We start from the raw sequence: 16,405 nt of genomic DNA, 5'->3' as shown, positions 1-16,405 counted from the left end.
TGGGAGGGACTCTGAGTAGAGCCGCTGCTTCTTTGGACATCTGGGGAGGATGCTCCCCGGTTGATCCCCAAGGGAGGTCTTCCAGACACCATCCATTTCCTCAGATAGAACGCCTCGGAATCCCCCAGAAAGAGTTAGAGGACTTGGCTTGAGGATAGGGAAGTGTAGGAGGAGCTGCTTGATCTAGTGCCACCGCGGCCCGTACCAGATAAGTGGCAGGAAATGAGTGACTGAATGAAAAGCAATAGGGATAAAGGAAAAGTAAAAGAGAAAATAACTTTTTTATTTACATTTTAATCCTTTGATATATCGGCCTCAATACAATCACTCGGTGTGTTTTCATCACCCCAAATTGTGCACTTTCAAGTAGAGAATTGAAAATACACTGAGGAAACACCTGTATTTCGAAAAAAAAAAAAAAAAAAAACCCTCAAATGTTGCAAAAAAAAAAACAAAACATTTTAGTGCTTGCATAAGACGGTTTGCCAGGCAATTTGAAAAAGCTTTATATCATAAAGTATAATCAAAACACTTTTTCTGCTATGACAGGTCACATGACATTCTAGAATACATGGTGCAGTACATGTGGACGGAGTAAGATGAGAAGAGATGGACAGATGATGTAACGGCAATATTGAATTTAAAAATCAACATGTCACTCTTTAGTGGGACTTTCTGATCTGTGGCCATGATGTTTGGAACTTCAGTTCTTGTGAGAGCCTCTCCAAAATGTTTTCGCGTGATGACAAAAGCAGTAGCATTCAGTCACGAATGGATAAGCTGTCACTTGATAATTGTTTTTTGTTGACATTATGAAAGTGTTGTTTAATTTTTACACATATCTTGAATGGAAACCCATATACTGACTTATCTATGCAGTCTATTTCACTGACACGCCTGTCACTTTAGCTATGGGATGGTGCGAGTACACGTCACTTCCGGCAAAGTGGTGAATCCGAAGGCGAGAATTCGTACTTCCATGACTGACCGTCGCCAAATGAAAACATGCTTTTGGTCTGTATTGATTGTGTGTAGAAATCATCTGGTTTAGTTTTGTCTCTAACTTTCTTCTAACAGCCAGCTGATATCTGTCATTGCCTGGAACAATGAGATTTATACATCAAGCTGACCTGAAACGAATCATTGTACATTACATTGACTTTGTTGATGAGTCTGTACTGAGTTCGGCGATGTTTTCGTCTGCCAAAAATGGCCACCAGAGGGCGCTGGGGTAAAGTCCGCAGCAACCCACCCCCCTCAGTTTGACCATTGGATATTGTTTAGCTGGAACATTTGCGGCATGGCAGCGAGTGAAGTCACCCCACTCCAGCTATCCATGCTTAACGCCTAGTTAACAGTTAGAGACCTGCCAGTGTGATGTAGCGAACTGGGCAGTGCTCCCTGCTTCTCCCATCAATGGGCTTTTAACCTGACAATTACATTCCTCTACCTTAGAGTATCTTTTCACTTACACCACTTGAGCAAGAACATTGTATTATGCCACTAGTGCGTATAAAGCATATCAGAATTGAAATATTGTGTTACTAGAGTGGGGTGACTTAACCCGGGGCGAGTTTGCTGGGGGGTGACTTCACTTCGCGTGAACCATCTCTCCAGCAGACGATCTTTGGAGGAGTGCTGACGTGCGTCGGTCCCCCACGTGACCTGTGGAATGTTAACAATGCAGCGAGTGTCCAACTTTGTGCTGTGTTTCTGATCCCGCTGCAGTCTGAGGGAGAAAATGGAGGCTGGTTTCATCAGGATTTCTCCGTCCCTCCGTCTGTGCTGAGCTCCGCCACCGACGGACTTTACTCTCCCGACTCCTCTTCTCTCACATGGTGAGTTAACTTGGTGTTTTTCTTTGCTTTCTCCCCGTCTTTTTTGGGGAGGGGAGTGGTGGTGCTGCTGCAGCTACTTTCCACAGACGTGTTTCTGAACTACAGTAGCGGATGAAATGAAGACAAACGGAATGTTTGTGGGCCCAGGCTGAACTTTTTCAGGCCGCACTCCTCGTTTGTTGGACTTTATTAACTCCAAAAGCCAGAACCGACCCACAGCTGTGAAGGCCACAAAACACTCAGGTCCAACACACACACACACACACACACACACACACACACACACACACACACACACACACACACACACACACACACACACACACACACACACACACACACACACACACACACACACACACACACACACACACACACACACACACACACACACACACACACACACACACACACACACACACACACACACACACACACACACACACACACACACACACACACACACACACACACACACACACACACACACACACACACACACACACACACACACACACACACACACACACACACACACACACACACACACACACACACACCGTTTATCTAACGGTTCTCAACACTTTGGACTACTTATTCCCATTAACTTTCTGCCTGGTGTTGATTTCATCTTGTACTTGGCAGTTGTGTTGAAGTTGTGTGTTTTGTTGGGTACCAGCAGGCCCTATGTGGGGCCCCAACCCTCATGTTGGAAAACCAGGTTATGTCAATCTGCTTTCACCTCTTTTAAATTATAATCCAGGTATAGTCCAGACTGAAAGCAGGCTCTGATTAGATTAATTTTAAACTCTTAAAGTTGTACAGCCTTTTGGGGTTTTTCCAGAGTTAAGCCATAAAAAGAATGTTCGTTGACACCAATATAATTTTATTTATATAACACCTGAGTTGATCCTTGTCATTTGATTGATGGCTTGTATGTCATGTAACATGGATTATTCATACCATTTGCCCATGTGTTTCATTGACTGTGCAATAGTTTTTTTTAGTGTGCAGTTTTGGTGCTATATGAAATGTGCGATTGCACACTTGGACCACCGGGGGCAGCGTTTAGCTGAAAGTAGCGGAGTTTGTTTTGCTGGTGGAAAACAATTTGAAGTAGCTAACTGACACTGCTAATTCTTTGAACGAACACACACACAAAAAAAACCCCCAAATCCGCTACGCTGTAAGCCATCTAGAGGCATGAAGAGCTGTTAAGATGAAACGCTGGACAAATTTCTGATGTGATGTTTTTTTTTTTTTTTTTGCTGGACTGAGGAACTGCATGAAGTCATTTTTTTCGGAAGTACACAGTCAGTGCACAGTATCACACACTACATTGTTGCGATTTTGGACAGTTGAACACTAGTGGACCAAAATGTAAGTCCCTTTTCTGTTGTTTATAAATTAATAAAATATCAAATGACAAGAATCTTTTAGCCATTATATAAAACAAATAATGAATGTCTTTGCATTCTTTCAATGGAACAAATATTTATTTCGGTGAATTATTCTTACCATTGAACTCATAAACATTTATTATTCATATATTACATACACACACCCATCTTCAACCGCTTGGTCCAATTAAGGGTCACAGGGGGCTGAAGCCTATCCCAGCAGTCATAGAGCGTGAGGTGGGGTACACCCAAGACAGGACACCAGTCTGTCTATTTGTATATTATTAACCTTTAAATAGGGGTTTCTTAATATGACATTTCCAACATGATAAAAATTTGCATTGTTTGGAAAAAAATATAAATAGTTCCCCTGAAGGGAAAAAATTCAAACAAGCAGACGGCCTTGAAGTACATTCAGTAGCTTATGGTAGTGATCATAGTGACGTATCGGGTCAACTTGTATATATATAATCAATGTTTACGAGTACAATGATATTTTATTTGGTGAAAGATTTGTTTTATATAACACCTAAAATAGATCCTTGTCATTTGCTATTTTATTAATTTATAAACAAATGAAAAGGGACTTGTTCTCAGTCAACTTGCAAAAACTGTCAGTCCAAAAACAGTCCTGATGATGTAGTCCATATCTGATGCTGTGCACTGACTTCTTCATGTATAGACAGCCGTCTGCTTTCCTTATTCCAAAGAAAAATCAAGACAGAAATTTGTCGAGCTTCTCATCCGACAGCATTTGTACTTCAGCGACAGATGTTCCAGCAAATACCACAAATGCCTCTAGAGGGTTTACGGCGTACTGATAATAATATTAATAGGCTCGGTCAAATTGTCGTCTGTCACCAAAACAAACCCTGCCATGTTTGTTTTTAAGCTAAGCGCCGTCGCTGCTAGCGTGAGTGTGCCTGGTGATCTCAGCGTGCAATAGCACAAAACATATTGCACGGTAAATGGAACACAATGGCAAATGGCACGAATAATCCATGTCATGTCACATGACATACAAACCTCCAATCAAATGACAAGGATCTATTCAAGTGTTATATAATATCACCTACCAACTCATAGCACCTTTGTCAAGTCGTAGCGCTTTTCAAATCGGCAAGCGGACTCTTTGTGTTACAGCTACTAGATTTATTTGTCTGATTGACGTTGATATCTGCTGGTAACTTATTTTATGTCAGTTAGCATAATAGCTGGCCAATGCTTGATTAGCGTGGCGTTATCCAGCACAGAAAAAAGTGTTTTGGTTGCCCTTGCTGACTGAGTAACGAGCAGTAAATCACAGACTCTTTTTCAGCACAGCGTAACGTATTCCACATATCTGTAAACAAGAACTGCCCACAGCTGGGGTCATTTACCAGAGCTGCCAGCTAACGCATTAGCACTGCACACCAAGAATTGACCAAGCAGGTGCTACAAGTTGGTGTGCTGCTAGGTAGAGTTGAATGTAAACCATAGTGATGTTGTGCAAGGGATGCTGGGAGGCACACATTGACAACCAATCAGAGTGGACATGCACGGTGACATCAGCTGACTGCTCGTCCGAACATAATAAACCAAGATGGTGGAAAAATGCTCAGAAACAGCTTATTTCTGCATAAATCTGTTGCTCCTATATTTTGTAAAAGCTGGCAAGAAATAAACACTTCTAAGCAGTGTTACTGAAACCAGCTAATACCTTCGTGTGCACACCCTGTATACGCGCATCACATAAAGTCAGGGGTCATTTCCAAACCTCATGCATGTGCACCCGCACTTTCTCCTGCAGACGGTGTTAAAATTAAAATAAAATGTTCATTATTGAATTCCCCCCTGATAAATATATTCTGTTCTTTAAAATGAGTTGTAAGTAGAAAAATAAACTGACATTATAATGCTTGGATTTCAGTCAAAACTACATTTTGTTAGTTTTGTGAAATTTGAAAGGCTGTACAGTTTTAAGTCTCCAGGTTTGGTATGGAATTATTTCTCAATATAACCATTTCCAGGCTCTATTATATAATCATAAATGGAAAGTTATGTATTCAAGTTTTCGTCTTCAATGGATTGATTATGTTGGCCTGTTACTGGAAAACAAGGGATCATTTCATCAGGGTCCAATGTCATAACAGGAATTTTAGATGATCATGATTATATATATATATATATATATATATATATATATATATGTGTGTATATATATGTATGGCAGTCCACCATTGGTTCAAATAGTAACTTGGGGTCATTAATTTTAAGCCCATGAAAACAGTGGGGGTCATTTCTTCAAAAATAAATCTCAAAATAAGAATTTTAATTCATAAATGTCCAGTTGAACTGAGGTGAAACTTGGGGTCTGTGGTAAATTTTAGAACAAAATCTGCTCTGTAGATTCAGTGGTTATGAAAGTTAGTGTATCCGTGGTTAAAGGTCAAAACAGGAATTTTAGGATGTTAGAAAAGGGGGAAATGTCTAACTGTATCAAAATAGAATCTTGGGGTCATTTTGTAGTCTAAGACCAAAATCTGCATTCCAGCCTCACTGGTTATGAAACAGTGGGGGTCATTTGTTCAAAGTTAAATGTCAAAATGAGAATTTTTCGGTCATTGTAAGTGGATCAAACAGAAACATGGGGTCTTAGAGTAATTTAAGACCAAAAATTTCATTCTAGGCTCAGTGGTTTAAAATGGTGAGGGGTAGTTTCTTCAGGATTAAAGGTAAAAATGAGAATTTCATATATAATTTAAAGGTAAAAATATACAGCTGGGTAAAGTAGAAACTTGGGGTCTTTTGTGTAATGTAATACCAAAATTTGCTTTGTTGAATCAGTGGTTATGAAACACCAGGGGTCAGTTCTTCAGGGTTAAAGGTCAAAGCACCAGCTTCACGCTATTTATTCATTCATTAATTTTCTATACCCGCTTATCCAGGATTGGGTCACGGGGGACTGGAGCCCATTCCAGCAGTCATAGGGCACGAGGCGGGGTTACATCCTGGACAGGACATCAGTCTATCACAAGGCAGTTTGGGCTATTTTTAAGGGAGCATAAAAAGTCCACTTGGTTCACATAGAAACTTGGGGTCTCTGAGTGATGTAAGACCAATCTCTGCTCTGTAGCATCAGTGTTTGCTGAGATCTGAGTAATTTATTCATTTATTTATTGTCATTGTTAATAATATCAGTTACATTTCTGGCAGTGTTCCATTAGCACTTATGGGAAGTTGTATCTCACAAATGGCACCAAAGTTAAAGGGCATAACTCACTCCAATCAACACCATCTTTTAAAAAATTGTATACCAGATTACCCCGCCATCCGATCCCAGATGAGCGTTTCAAGATGAGTGAGTGATATACCAAATTATGAATCATTACTTCCAACTCCTTAACTTGTACAAGCCCTGATGTTGCTGTTAAAAATCAAATTAGCCATACAGCATCTGAAAAATGCACACAGATTCAGAGCTATTTTTAGCACAAAAGTGAAGTAACTTAAGGTGCTGAGTATGACCTGCCTGAAAACCACGCCACCTGTGTTCACTCCACGACTCACTCCAGGACACACAGTCAGTCTGGGTTACTTTTTGTCTCTTTTCTCTTGTCTTGTTTCTTTTTTCTGTTTCATTTTATTTTATTTGAAATTTTCATGGAGAAGTGCTGCAAAGAGGCTGCGTTTGGTTGCTTTGCAGTGGTTGGTGATGGTGATGCTTGCAAAGTTGTGTTGTTGTTTTTTGTTTTTTTTTTCTCTCCTTAAATCTGGCAGAACTGTGTGGCTATAAATGACTGTTCTCCACCTTTCCCTGTTGGCCAGTTGGCTATCTGCACCAAATTACACCAGCAGTTTTACCAGCTCCAGGTTCCCAACAATGACAGATTGGTACAGTGCCGTCTGTCCATCTGGGCCGAAGGACTTGACATTGAATTCGCAGTTTGTCATGTTTTGCAGCAACGAGTGCACCTCCTTGGTGTTGCCTTTCTTCGCTGCTTCTTGGAAAACCCTCTGCAGCATGGAACATGTCAAGCCGGCTTCGTATCACATTCTGGGTATTCATACGGCATTCATGTACATGGCTGTATGAATGTCTGTCCCATAAGAAAGCATCTTGAATTCTGTTTTTCCAGTTTGCGTGATTCGTACGGCATTCGTGTTCTAGTGTGACGGGGCCCTTAGGAATGTACGACCACTGGATCCTGATGTGTCATCTAGCATCCATGGAAGTGTGGACAGATGGACAGGAGGAAAAGAATGTAGTAGCCTGCAGGTAATTTCACATTACTTTATTTTGAAATTTAGTCCTTGATTTTAAGTTGTCAGTACACAGGTGGTGTACTCCAGTAGTGTTTAAAGGTAGGGTTAGATGGTTTGGGTATGTGATGGAACAATGAATATGCCAGGAAAAGAGTAATGACACTAAAAGCACTGGAGAAGGAATGGTGCTGATGGATGGATGGATATATGTTTTGGAGTAAAGTTGCAGGGACTGAGAGAGGATGAAGCTTAATGAGACACGGCCACCCTGCATACCCGTCAGAAATGATGAGGAGAGAGAACAACATATTTTTCCTTATATTTCATTAGATGCAGTGTTCAGCTAGGAGTGTCTCCCCCCCGCCTTTTTGTTTTGCTCGACTTGCATGCAGGCCCTTAAGGCTCCAACCTGAAGTCCTCTGCATGCATACTTTGGCTCTGATGCAACCGTGTGTTCCATTCAGGCGTGCTGCTACTACCACTCTCAAACACATGTGCTCTGTTTTAAAGTAACATTTCTCTGACATAATTTGTTTATAGTCCAGATAGTTTAGTCCTCCTGTAGCAGCAGTGATTTCCATGTGATAAGCAAAGCGTCTCACCAGCTTAGTGGTAATTCGTTGAATATCCAGACTTTGAAGCTGTACATTCCATGGATTTGACCCTTTTACTAATTTTCTTGCCAATTTATGATTAACATGTAATCAGCTAGTATTAATGATCCCAGTCAAAAGATGTATTCATGGATAGTGATTATTAGTTGCTGGCTGACTTAACATAAACATGCGCAGTTGACTGACTTAAGTTGTTTTCAGAGGACTCCTGCGTGTAATTGTGCTGCATTGTACAGTAGTACACTTGGTGCAGCACGCCTATTTAACTTAATATTAGTGTCAACACTGCCAAAATATTGGGAAAGAATAAATGTTGATCTAAAAATCTGTAGAAAGCTGCAGCCTTCTTTGGTTAAGTTGTGTGTGTGTGTGTGTGTGTGTGTGTGTGTGTGTGTGTGTGTGTGTTTTTTTATTAGGCTTTTTCCTGAATAACTAATTTGTACATTTCAATTCAGATTTTTAAGAAAATGTTCAAAAATAAGCTGCAGCTATTATACTCGTATACAGCTTAACTTAAAAATTAGTAAAACAATTGCTATTGTGTCTTATTTGAGGGTTTGATGTTTTAAGGTCTGTCTACTTTATTTTCCCCAGGTTATTTTCAAACTGCACTACGTAGAAAACTACTTGAACTGCATCGTCGGGGTGGGCGGTATAAATGGTAGATAATAGAAACTATACATTTGCCCAATAGTAGGGATATTGATTATACCAGTGATATTTGAAGAGATAAAGTGACAGTCTGGGGTCAGGTGGTGGATGTTTTTGCTGGCCATTATCTTGGATGATCTTGAAAATCTGGGCCAAGGTCATATGCCTGGACGTCACATTTTTGTATAGTGTAGGTAGCACACACCCATACTACAGTGCTGTGAAAAGTTAGTGCTCTCCTGAGCTTTTGAAATGTTTTTAGGGCATCAGAAAAACAAAACAAAAATCCAGGATTGTAATATAAAAATTTCTAAAATTCTACTGTTATTAAACTCACAGTGAAAAATAATCTGTACATCATGAATAAAAAGAAATGTCTAAAAACCAAAATGAATAAGTAAGTACCCTTTTTAGTATAACACATGTAAATCATCACTATTACATCCAGTCTTCTTCAGACAAGTCAGGGGATGGATACATAAACATTTCCAAGACACTGATTATGTCTTGGACTTTATTTACATCAATTATGTAAAAATACAAACAGTATGGTACTCTATCGTGAATCTGAATGAAGCAGGCAGTTCTCAAAAACTAAGGGACCATGCAAGAAGGAGACGAGTGAGGAAAGTCACACTAAGACAACCCTGAGCAAGTTATAGGCTTTTGTGGCTGTGTGTGTATATATATATATATATATATATATATATATATATATATATATATATATATATATATATATATATATATATATATATAAACAATTGAATCGCTTTTGAGGGCAGATGTCGTCACAGCCATTATTGTAACACAACAAACTAATCTGTACTCTTAAATGATTCTGGGAAAGTGCTGTTGTTGTTACTAACAAAGAAGTATAAGTCGTAGGACCTCAGAAACTAGTTAAAAAACAAACAAACCTGTCTAGTACTCCAGAAAATGCAGTAATTAAATTTATAAATAAGTCAACATGAGGATTTAGTGTTATTAGGTGAGACGTTGGTGTTGGATATGGCTTGACGAAGCTCAGGCATGTATTGGTGAAGGTTAGATTTAGGTAACACCCTCCCTAATTTCTATTTTCAGACAAAGATCATGTCATGTATCGTTTAGTTTATTTTGGTCTGCATGGGCTGCCCCGTGATTCAGCTGTGGTATGACTTTACTTGCAGTTACTTGTGGAATGGCATGCTCATTGGCTACCCGTGGGTCTTGAAGCATCACAGCAATGGAGACTATGGCTGGTGTTTGTGTACCCTGGCACACACTTAAGGCACCCTGACACATGCACGACTTTGATGGACACACTTGCACACCCTGTGTCGTGCAAGTGTGCGCAAGTGTCGTCGTTAACGGGTGTAGACTGAATGTGAGAGGGGCACCGGCGCGTGCAATTGCGCAAAGAGAATTTTGAAATATTTAAAAAATCTTTCACGCATAAATGTTGTGCGACCTACTCGCCAACACTATGTGCAGCTCATCAAATTGAGTAAAGAAGAAGTGAACAGACTGAGTGATTGCGTCAGCGCACCGCATCAGAGCGCAGCTCATCTGAACGATGATAACCAGATGTTAAATCTATCATAAACATACTTTTACAACTGCACACAAGAAGGAAAGAACATGCAACTGTTTTCCCAAGCCATGACAATGTAAACATGACAAATAATTACCTTTTTAGACGGCTCCAAATGCCATCTCGTTCAGCACGCGCTTGCTTGAAGAGCTGCTGCTGGAGTGGTCCTCTGTGATTCAGGAAGCGATTAGAGCCGTTTTCAACAGCTAACTCGCAGAGAAATAAATGATTAATCCACCACAAAATAATTATTTTATGCAGCATCCAGTGCGTGGCAGCCGGTGGTATAAAGCACAGCATCCAGCTGGGAACACGGTAGGTGGGATCGTCACGACGATGTGCGTGCATCAAAGTCATGCAAATGTCAGGTGGCCTTTAGTTGCACGTCACCCCACTGGCTTTAAAAAATTGTTTGTGACAAAGTTTTATCTGTGCAAACAATAAGAGCTGTGTTCTTCTTGGAAACAGCCTAAAGGGATGATGTCTGTTACAGAGGAGGATGGGGTTTCAGTTCACAAGTTTCTCATGATTGGCTATTTTGGTGTAATTGGCTGTGATCACAGTCCAGCACTGGGACCGCTGGTAAGAGCGGATAGATACATGCATACTAGGGGTGGCGGGTGACTCCTACAGCGGACAAAGAGGACAAAAACAATATGCATTCTATACATACAGGGCCACTGAAGGAGTGTGCATTCGGTAGCATCTCTCAGAAGCTGGAGTTAGCTGCAAAGATTTCATTTTATAGAAAGTTGCGCAAGGAAAACATTGTCGTTTATTGCTGTCGCCAAACTTGTGGGCATGGGACAAGTCAGGATAGCAATACGACCAAGTGGGTCTCATTCTGCTTGTCCTATAGTCCCTGCAAATGCTTAATGCCGATGCCTTTATTTATTTACTTGTGTGTGTGTATGTTTGTTTTTATATATAATATATATAAACACACACAGAGCGGGTAAAATAAGTATTGAACACGTCACCATTTTTCTCATTAAAGGTATTTGTAAAGATGCTACCGACGTGAAATTTTCAACTCGTCTGTAACAGCCCAAATAATCCATACATGCAAAGAAACCAAAACAACTAAGTACAGAAATTTCACAGAAAGTTCTGTGTAATTATGTGGAATGACACAGGCAAAAATGATTGAACTCTTGAAGAAAGAGAGGTGCAAAAAGGCGTGGAAAGCATTTTCATTCCTTCTGTAGCTGTAAAATTGTGTTTGATAGATTTAACATCTTTTAATTGTTCAGATGAGCTGAGCTGTGATGCGGTGCGCTAAAGCAATGACACACCGACACTGTGTTTTTGAAATGTTTGCGCAATCTTCCAGTGAAGTTCCCATAATTAATGCATGCCAGAGATTTTGAACATTTGAAAATTTTCTTTATGCACGGCACATTGTGTACCAGTGCACAGATCAAATTTGTGTAAGTGTCAAGGCACCTTACCACACGACGCCATCACGGTTTAAAACCCTGCAGGGCAGCAAGGTCCCCCCTGCTCAAGCTAGCACATGTCCAGGCCCGTTTGAAGTTCACCAGTGACCATCTGGATGATCCAGAGGAGGCATGGGAGAAGGTCATGTGGTCAGATGAGACCAGAATAGAGCTTTTGGTATCAACTCCACTCGCTGTGTTTGGAGGATGAGAAAAACCCCAAGAACACCGAGTTAAATCGAAGCAGTCATGATGTGCTTGTGGTGCAGAGGTTCAGCTCCCATTTGTATACGTATTTCCTCTATTTCAGAGCCCATAAGTAATTGGACAAACATAAAATTTATTTTGAAGACAAGTTATCACTTCCAGCCAGTTTTCTTACGATAAGTCAGATGGACATGTGGACATTTCCATGTCACTGAATATGTCTTAGACATAATTTATGTTGATTGTTAAGAAATAAAAACTGGATACTGTGTGGTGAATTGGCACTTGGTGTCACAAGTTAAAAAAAAATTCAGCTTTTACCATCTGCTGTGGTGAAGAGGACAAAGGGGATATTATTTTATTTTACTACCGAAAAGACGGGCAGCGAGACATGGACTGTTTGGAGTGTAGAGTCACCCAGTTTAATCAGGTAAATGTTAGAGGAATTAATATGTAACATCACAAAATGTTAACCTTTTAAGCTACCATCACAGCCTGAGCTTCCTGTTTTTAATATAACACTATGCAAAACAATAAACTCTGTCGTATCTTTCAATTAAATAGATCATCGTCCGTGCTGTTAACATTGTAAAATAGCCGCGTTTCATGTCATCATCTAAGGACAGTGCAATGGGGTTTTTCTACCATCAGTATCTGAAGGCAGCATGAATCAGCATTCAGGAAGGAAACTAGTGAGGGAAGCCACCAAGACTCCTCTAAAGGAGTTACAGGTTTCTCTGGTTGTGATGGGAGAAACTGACAATCACAGTAGACTTTACTGTAGATTTTCCTCCCTATAAGTGATTTTATTTTATTTTTTCCCCCCCAAATTTCAGATTGGCATCTAAAACTGGGTGTTTGCAAAAAAAAAAAAAAAAAGTACAAATGTTCAGAGTAGGAGATAACTGCTTCATAGGCTTTGATTAAAACAGTTATTCACTCATCTTCAACTGTTTACTCCACTTCAGGGTCCGTGGGGCCTGGAGCTTATCCCAGCAGTCATAGGGCGTGAGGCGGGGTACACCCTGGACAGAGCGCCAGTCTGTCGCAGGGCCACAAACAGATAAACAAACATATGCACACCTACGGACAATTTAACGTTTGCAATGCACCTAACCTGCATGTTTTTGGATGTGGGAGGAAGCCGGAGCATCTGGAGAGAACCCACGCAAACACAGGGAGAACATGCAAACTCCACACAAAAAGGCTACAGGTGGGAATTGATCCCATGACCTTTTTGCTGTGAGGTAACAGTGCTAACCGCTAATCCACCGCGTCGCCCTAAAGTCTCATATTGTAGTGTACAATTTTACAAAAAAAAAAAAATTCCTGTATGAGGGTTTTTTCGTTCCACTTCTGGTCTTCATGTGAGACTTCTGACATAAATGTGCAATCCTCCTCTCCCCCCCTTCCCACCACAACATTATCCCATCTGTCCTGGAGGAGAAATGGTGTCATGGCAGAATGCAGAGCATGTTCCTCCTGTTAGGACTGCCAAATGGTGTCGAATGTCTAATCGTTTGGGAACATCACAGACGGGGCAGCTGACCTGTTCTGACCCATCATTAGCGTGCTGCGCTCTCACAAGGGTGTTCACCAATGACCGCTGAGCACAAATATGCAGTCACAGGGGCTGACTTGTGCAACCACACCTATGCATTCATGGAGTATGCAGGAGGAGCAAAGCCAAAGTGACAGTAAAGTTCACTTTGACTTTGAGGAGGCGGGAGGTGTTCCATGATCTCTGAAATTCCTGCATTTGCATTGCCAGTGCTGCTTATGTGCAGCTGGTCATGAATCTGTTTTATAGCCACACTAGTCTCATCTGATCTGTTTGCTACATCGGACTTCTCACGTGTGTGAAAACGTAGTCGACGTGTACTAGCAATGTCAAACATGGCCTTTAACAGTGAGCGTGAAAAAAACGTTTTTACATTTTCACTCAGCACAGTTGGTGGGCGGAGGGGTTATGTTTTCATTCCGTTGATCTGTAAACTTTTAATTTCCACACAGTCACTCAACTGTCTGAAGAGTGTTTGTCTGATTGAAACCATTTCGTGGTGGTAAACTGGGGAGGCTCGAGGAAAGTTCCTATGGAAATTGAGGGTTGTCATTCGATATGTCTGCCAAGGGTGGCATCCTGATTTTCTTTTCTACACACTAACTAAAGAATGCCTCATCTGATTGAAGCCATTTCTTGGTCTGTTGTGGGAAGCTAGAGGATGGTTCCTTTTGAAAATGACTGTCTTGACTGTTTCACAGTATGGCCACTCAGGATGGTGTCTTCATCATGGACTCCTAAAATTTCCTGTACATTTATATTGTCAAGGGTGTCTGTAGCATGGCCCAAGCAGAGGGTCACCCTTTGCGTCTGGTCTGCTTGAGATTTCTTCCTCAATGTCATCAGAGGGAGATACCTTTCCATTGTCGCCTGTGTGCTTGCTCTTGCAGTTGGTAAGGTTAGACTTTACTTGTGTGACGCGCCAGAGACAGCTTTGTTGTGATATGGCACTATATAAATGAAATAAATTGAAATCTGATTGAAACCATGTCTTGGTGTTGTATTGGAGGAGGCCAGAGGAAGTATCCTTTTGAAAATGGAGCTCCATACACCACATACCAATAGGGCAGTGCAGTCTCATTTGAACCCCTGCATGATATCGCTGGATTTGACTACTTCCAGGTACAGTCTGCAGAAACACTTCTAACAGAAAATGGTGTACTGTTTTGATTTTGGCTGCAATAATTGAAGCAGTTGTGAAAAGTGCAGGTTTTTTTTTTTTTGGTTGTCAGTGGAGAAGGGATGAGGCAAATGGGAGAGGTTGTGTTGGTAAATTTTACCCTACACACATTGACGGAGTAGCTGTGTACAACCGCCTCCACACGTTTGAGCTCTGGGCCATAAACAAACCGCAACACATGTCCGCTTTCCACTGCATTGTTAACGTTTTTCTTTGCATTTTCACTTTGTTTGCTGTGTAATTTGCCCAGAAACTCAGAGAAAGTGCTGTGTTTCTGATGGGGACAGATAAGGGCTGACCTCAGATGTAAGAGTATTGCATCATATTTTACCCCTTTAGCGCCCACCATTAAAGGAGACTACAGTACCCAGTTGTAAAGCAGCAGTCTTTCCCTACACAAATACACCTTATACAGACCTTTAAAGCACCTAATTATCACTGCTAATATGAAATGGTACACCAACTTAACATGCGTGCTGGGGCATATCCCATGTATTTCATTACTCTTGTGTTCCTCGAATCAGTAGAGTGAAATCCATTAAAGCTGTGATATGACCTGCAATTGGCCAGACTTCAACAATATGGTGTGAAATTTAAAGGAAGTACACTCTGAGATTGCTGAGCTGTAGATCCACACAGATGGATAATCACAAATGAGTGGTTCGAATGTCACCTTTTGGGTTACTTTGTCAGGTTTCAGTAACTAAAAATTTATGTTTGTTTGTTTGTTGCTGTACTCAAATTGATCCTGTCTTCCATAGGCACAGATTGGCAGCATCATGGTTTGGCTCCGCCGTGCTCTTCTGACTGGCAATGTTTCCTGGAATAAGCTGGAACCTGAGCCTTGACAGCCACACCATGGAATGCTTGTAGTACCCCACCTCACTTTCAACCAGTGTCCCACCAGTAAGAGGCAACGACAAAGACGCACCCAAACACAAAGTCAGGAGGACGGTAGGATTCCCAAATTTGTGCCACGGCTCTGTCCTGCTGGAGACCCTTTCAGCCAACAGGGGAGAAATCATTGGACAGTGTGGAGGGCTGAGTCCCTGCTTGGGCTGTCTTTTTTAGAGTAGGTGCCTACTCTGGGCACTGAGGATATGAGGCCCAAGACTTTCCCCGCTGCCCCGTACGTGGGCAATACCCGACAGCGGCTTCAGGACATCAGGGAAGGTTTGAAGCAGCCAGCCAAGCTGGTGAGCCAGGCTCTGCATGGAAGCAGCTCACGCGGTGAGGGCAGCAGAGGCACCGACTGCAAAGGCGGGAAGGATACCGCTAGTCGGCAGCAGCAGCTTCGATCCCCACAGAAGTTTACCAACTACCAGAATGCTTTACGTGAAATCCGCAAATCCCTGATGCCCTTCGCCAATGAGTCGGGCTCATCGTCATCAGGGTCCGGACATCCTGCCGGTGCCGGAGAGGTCAACCGGCAGATGCTGCAGGAGCTTGTCAACGCCGGCTGTGACCAGGTGAGTGAGGAAAGAAGAATGATACTGTTCTGTGTATGTATTTGGGCTGAGAGTGGTGCAAATAACATACTGCAGCTGTGAGTGAGTCCTTTGTGAATGTGGAGGATTTTTTTTTTTCTTTCCAAAATTAAAATGGATGAACCAAGCACCTTTTTTTGCAGTTGGGTAACTGCAGTGGACCAGAAACACAACACTGCATTGATTTGTTTTTGTTAATTCACGGTA

General features: G+C 41.5%; 1 protein-coding gene across 1 annotated transcript in view; it reads left to right on the top strand.

The window, feature by feature from the left end:
• Nucleotides 1-1,608: 1,608 nt before the first annotated feature.
• The window catches only part of lats2 (large tumor suppressor kinase 2), a 63,906-nt gene continuing 49,109 nt past the window's right edge, over nucleotides 1,609-16,405 (top strand). Inside the window, 2 exon segments of the mRNA XM_034185951.1 lie at nucleotides 1,609-1,838; nucleotides 15,473-16,180. Of these exon segments, the coding sequence (XP_034041842.1) occupies nucleotides 15,812-16,180 (369 nt within the window). The 5' untranslated portion in view covers nucleotides 1,609-1,838; nucleotides 15,473-15,811.

This window comes from Thalassophryne amazonica, chromosome 14, assembly GCF_902500255.1.
Source record: "Thalassophryne amazonica chromosome 14, fThaAma1.1, whole genome shotgun sequence".
Taxonomy (NCBI): domain Eukaryota; kingdom Metazoa; phylum Chordata; class Actinopteri; order Batrachoidiformes; family Batrachoididae; genus Thalassophryne; species Thalassophryne amazonica.
Note: the sequence above shows the minus strand (reverse complement) of the source record. Positions and strands in the feature narration are given on the sequence as shown.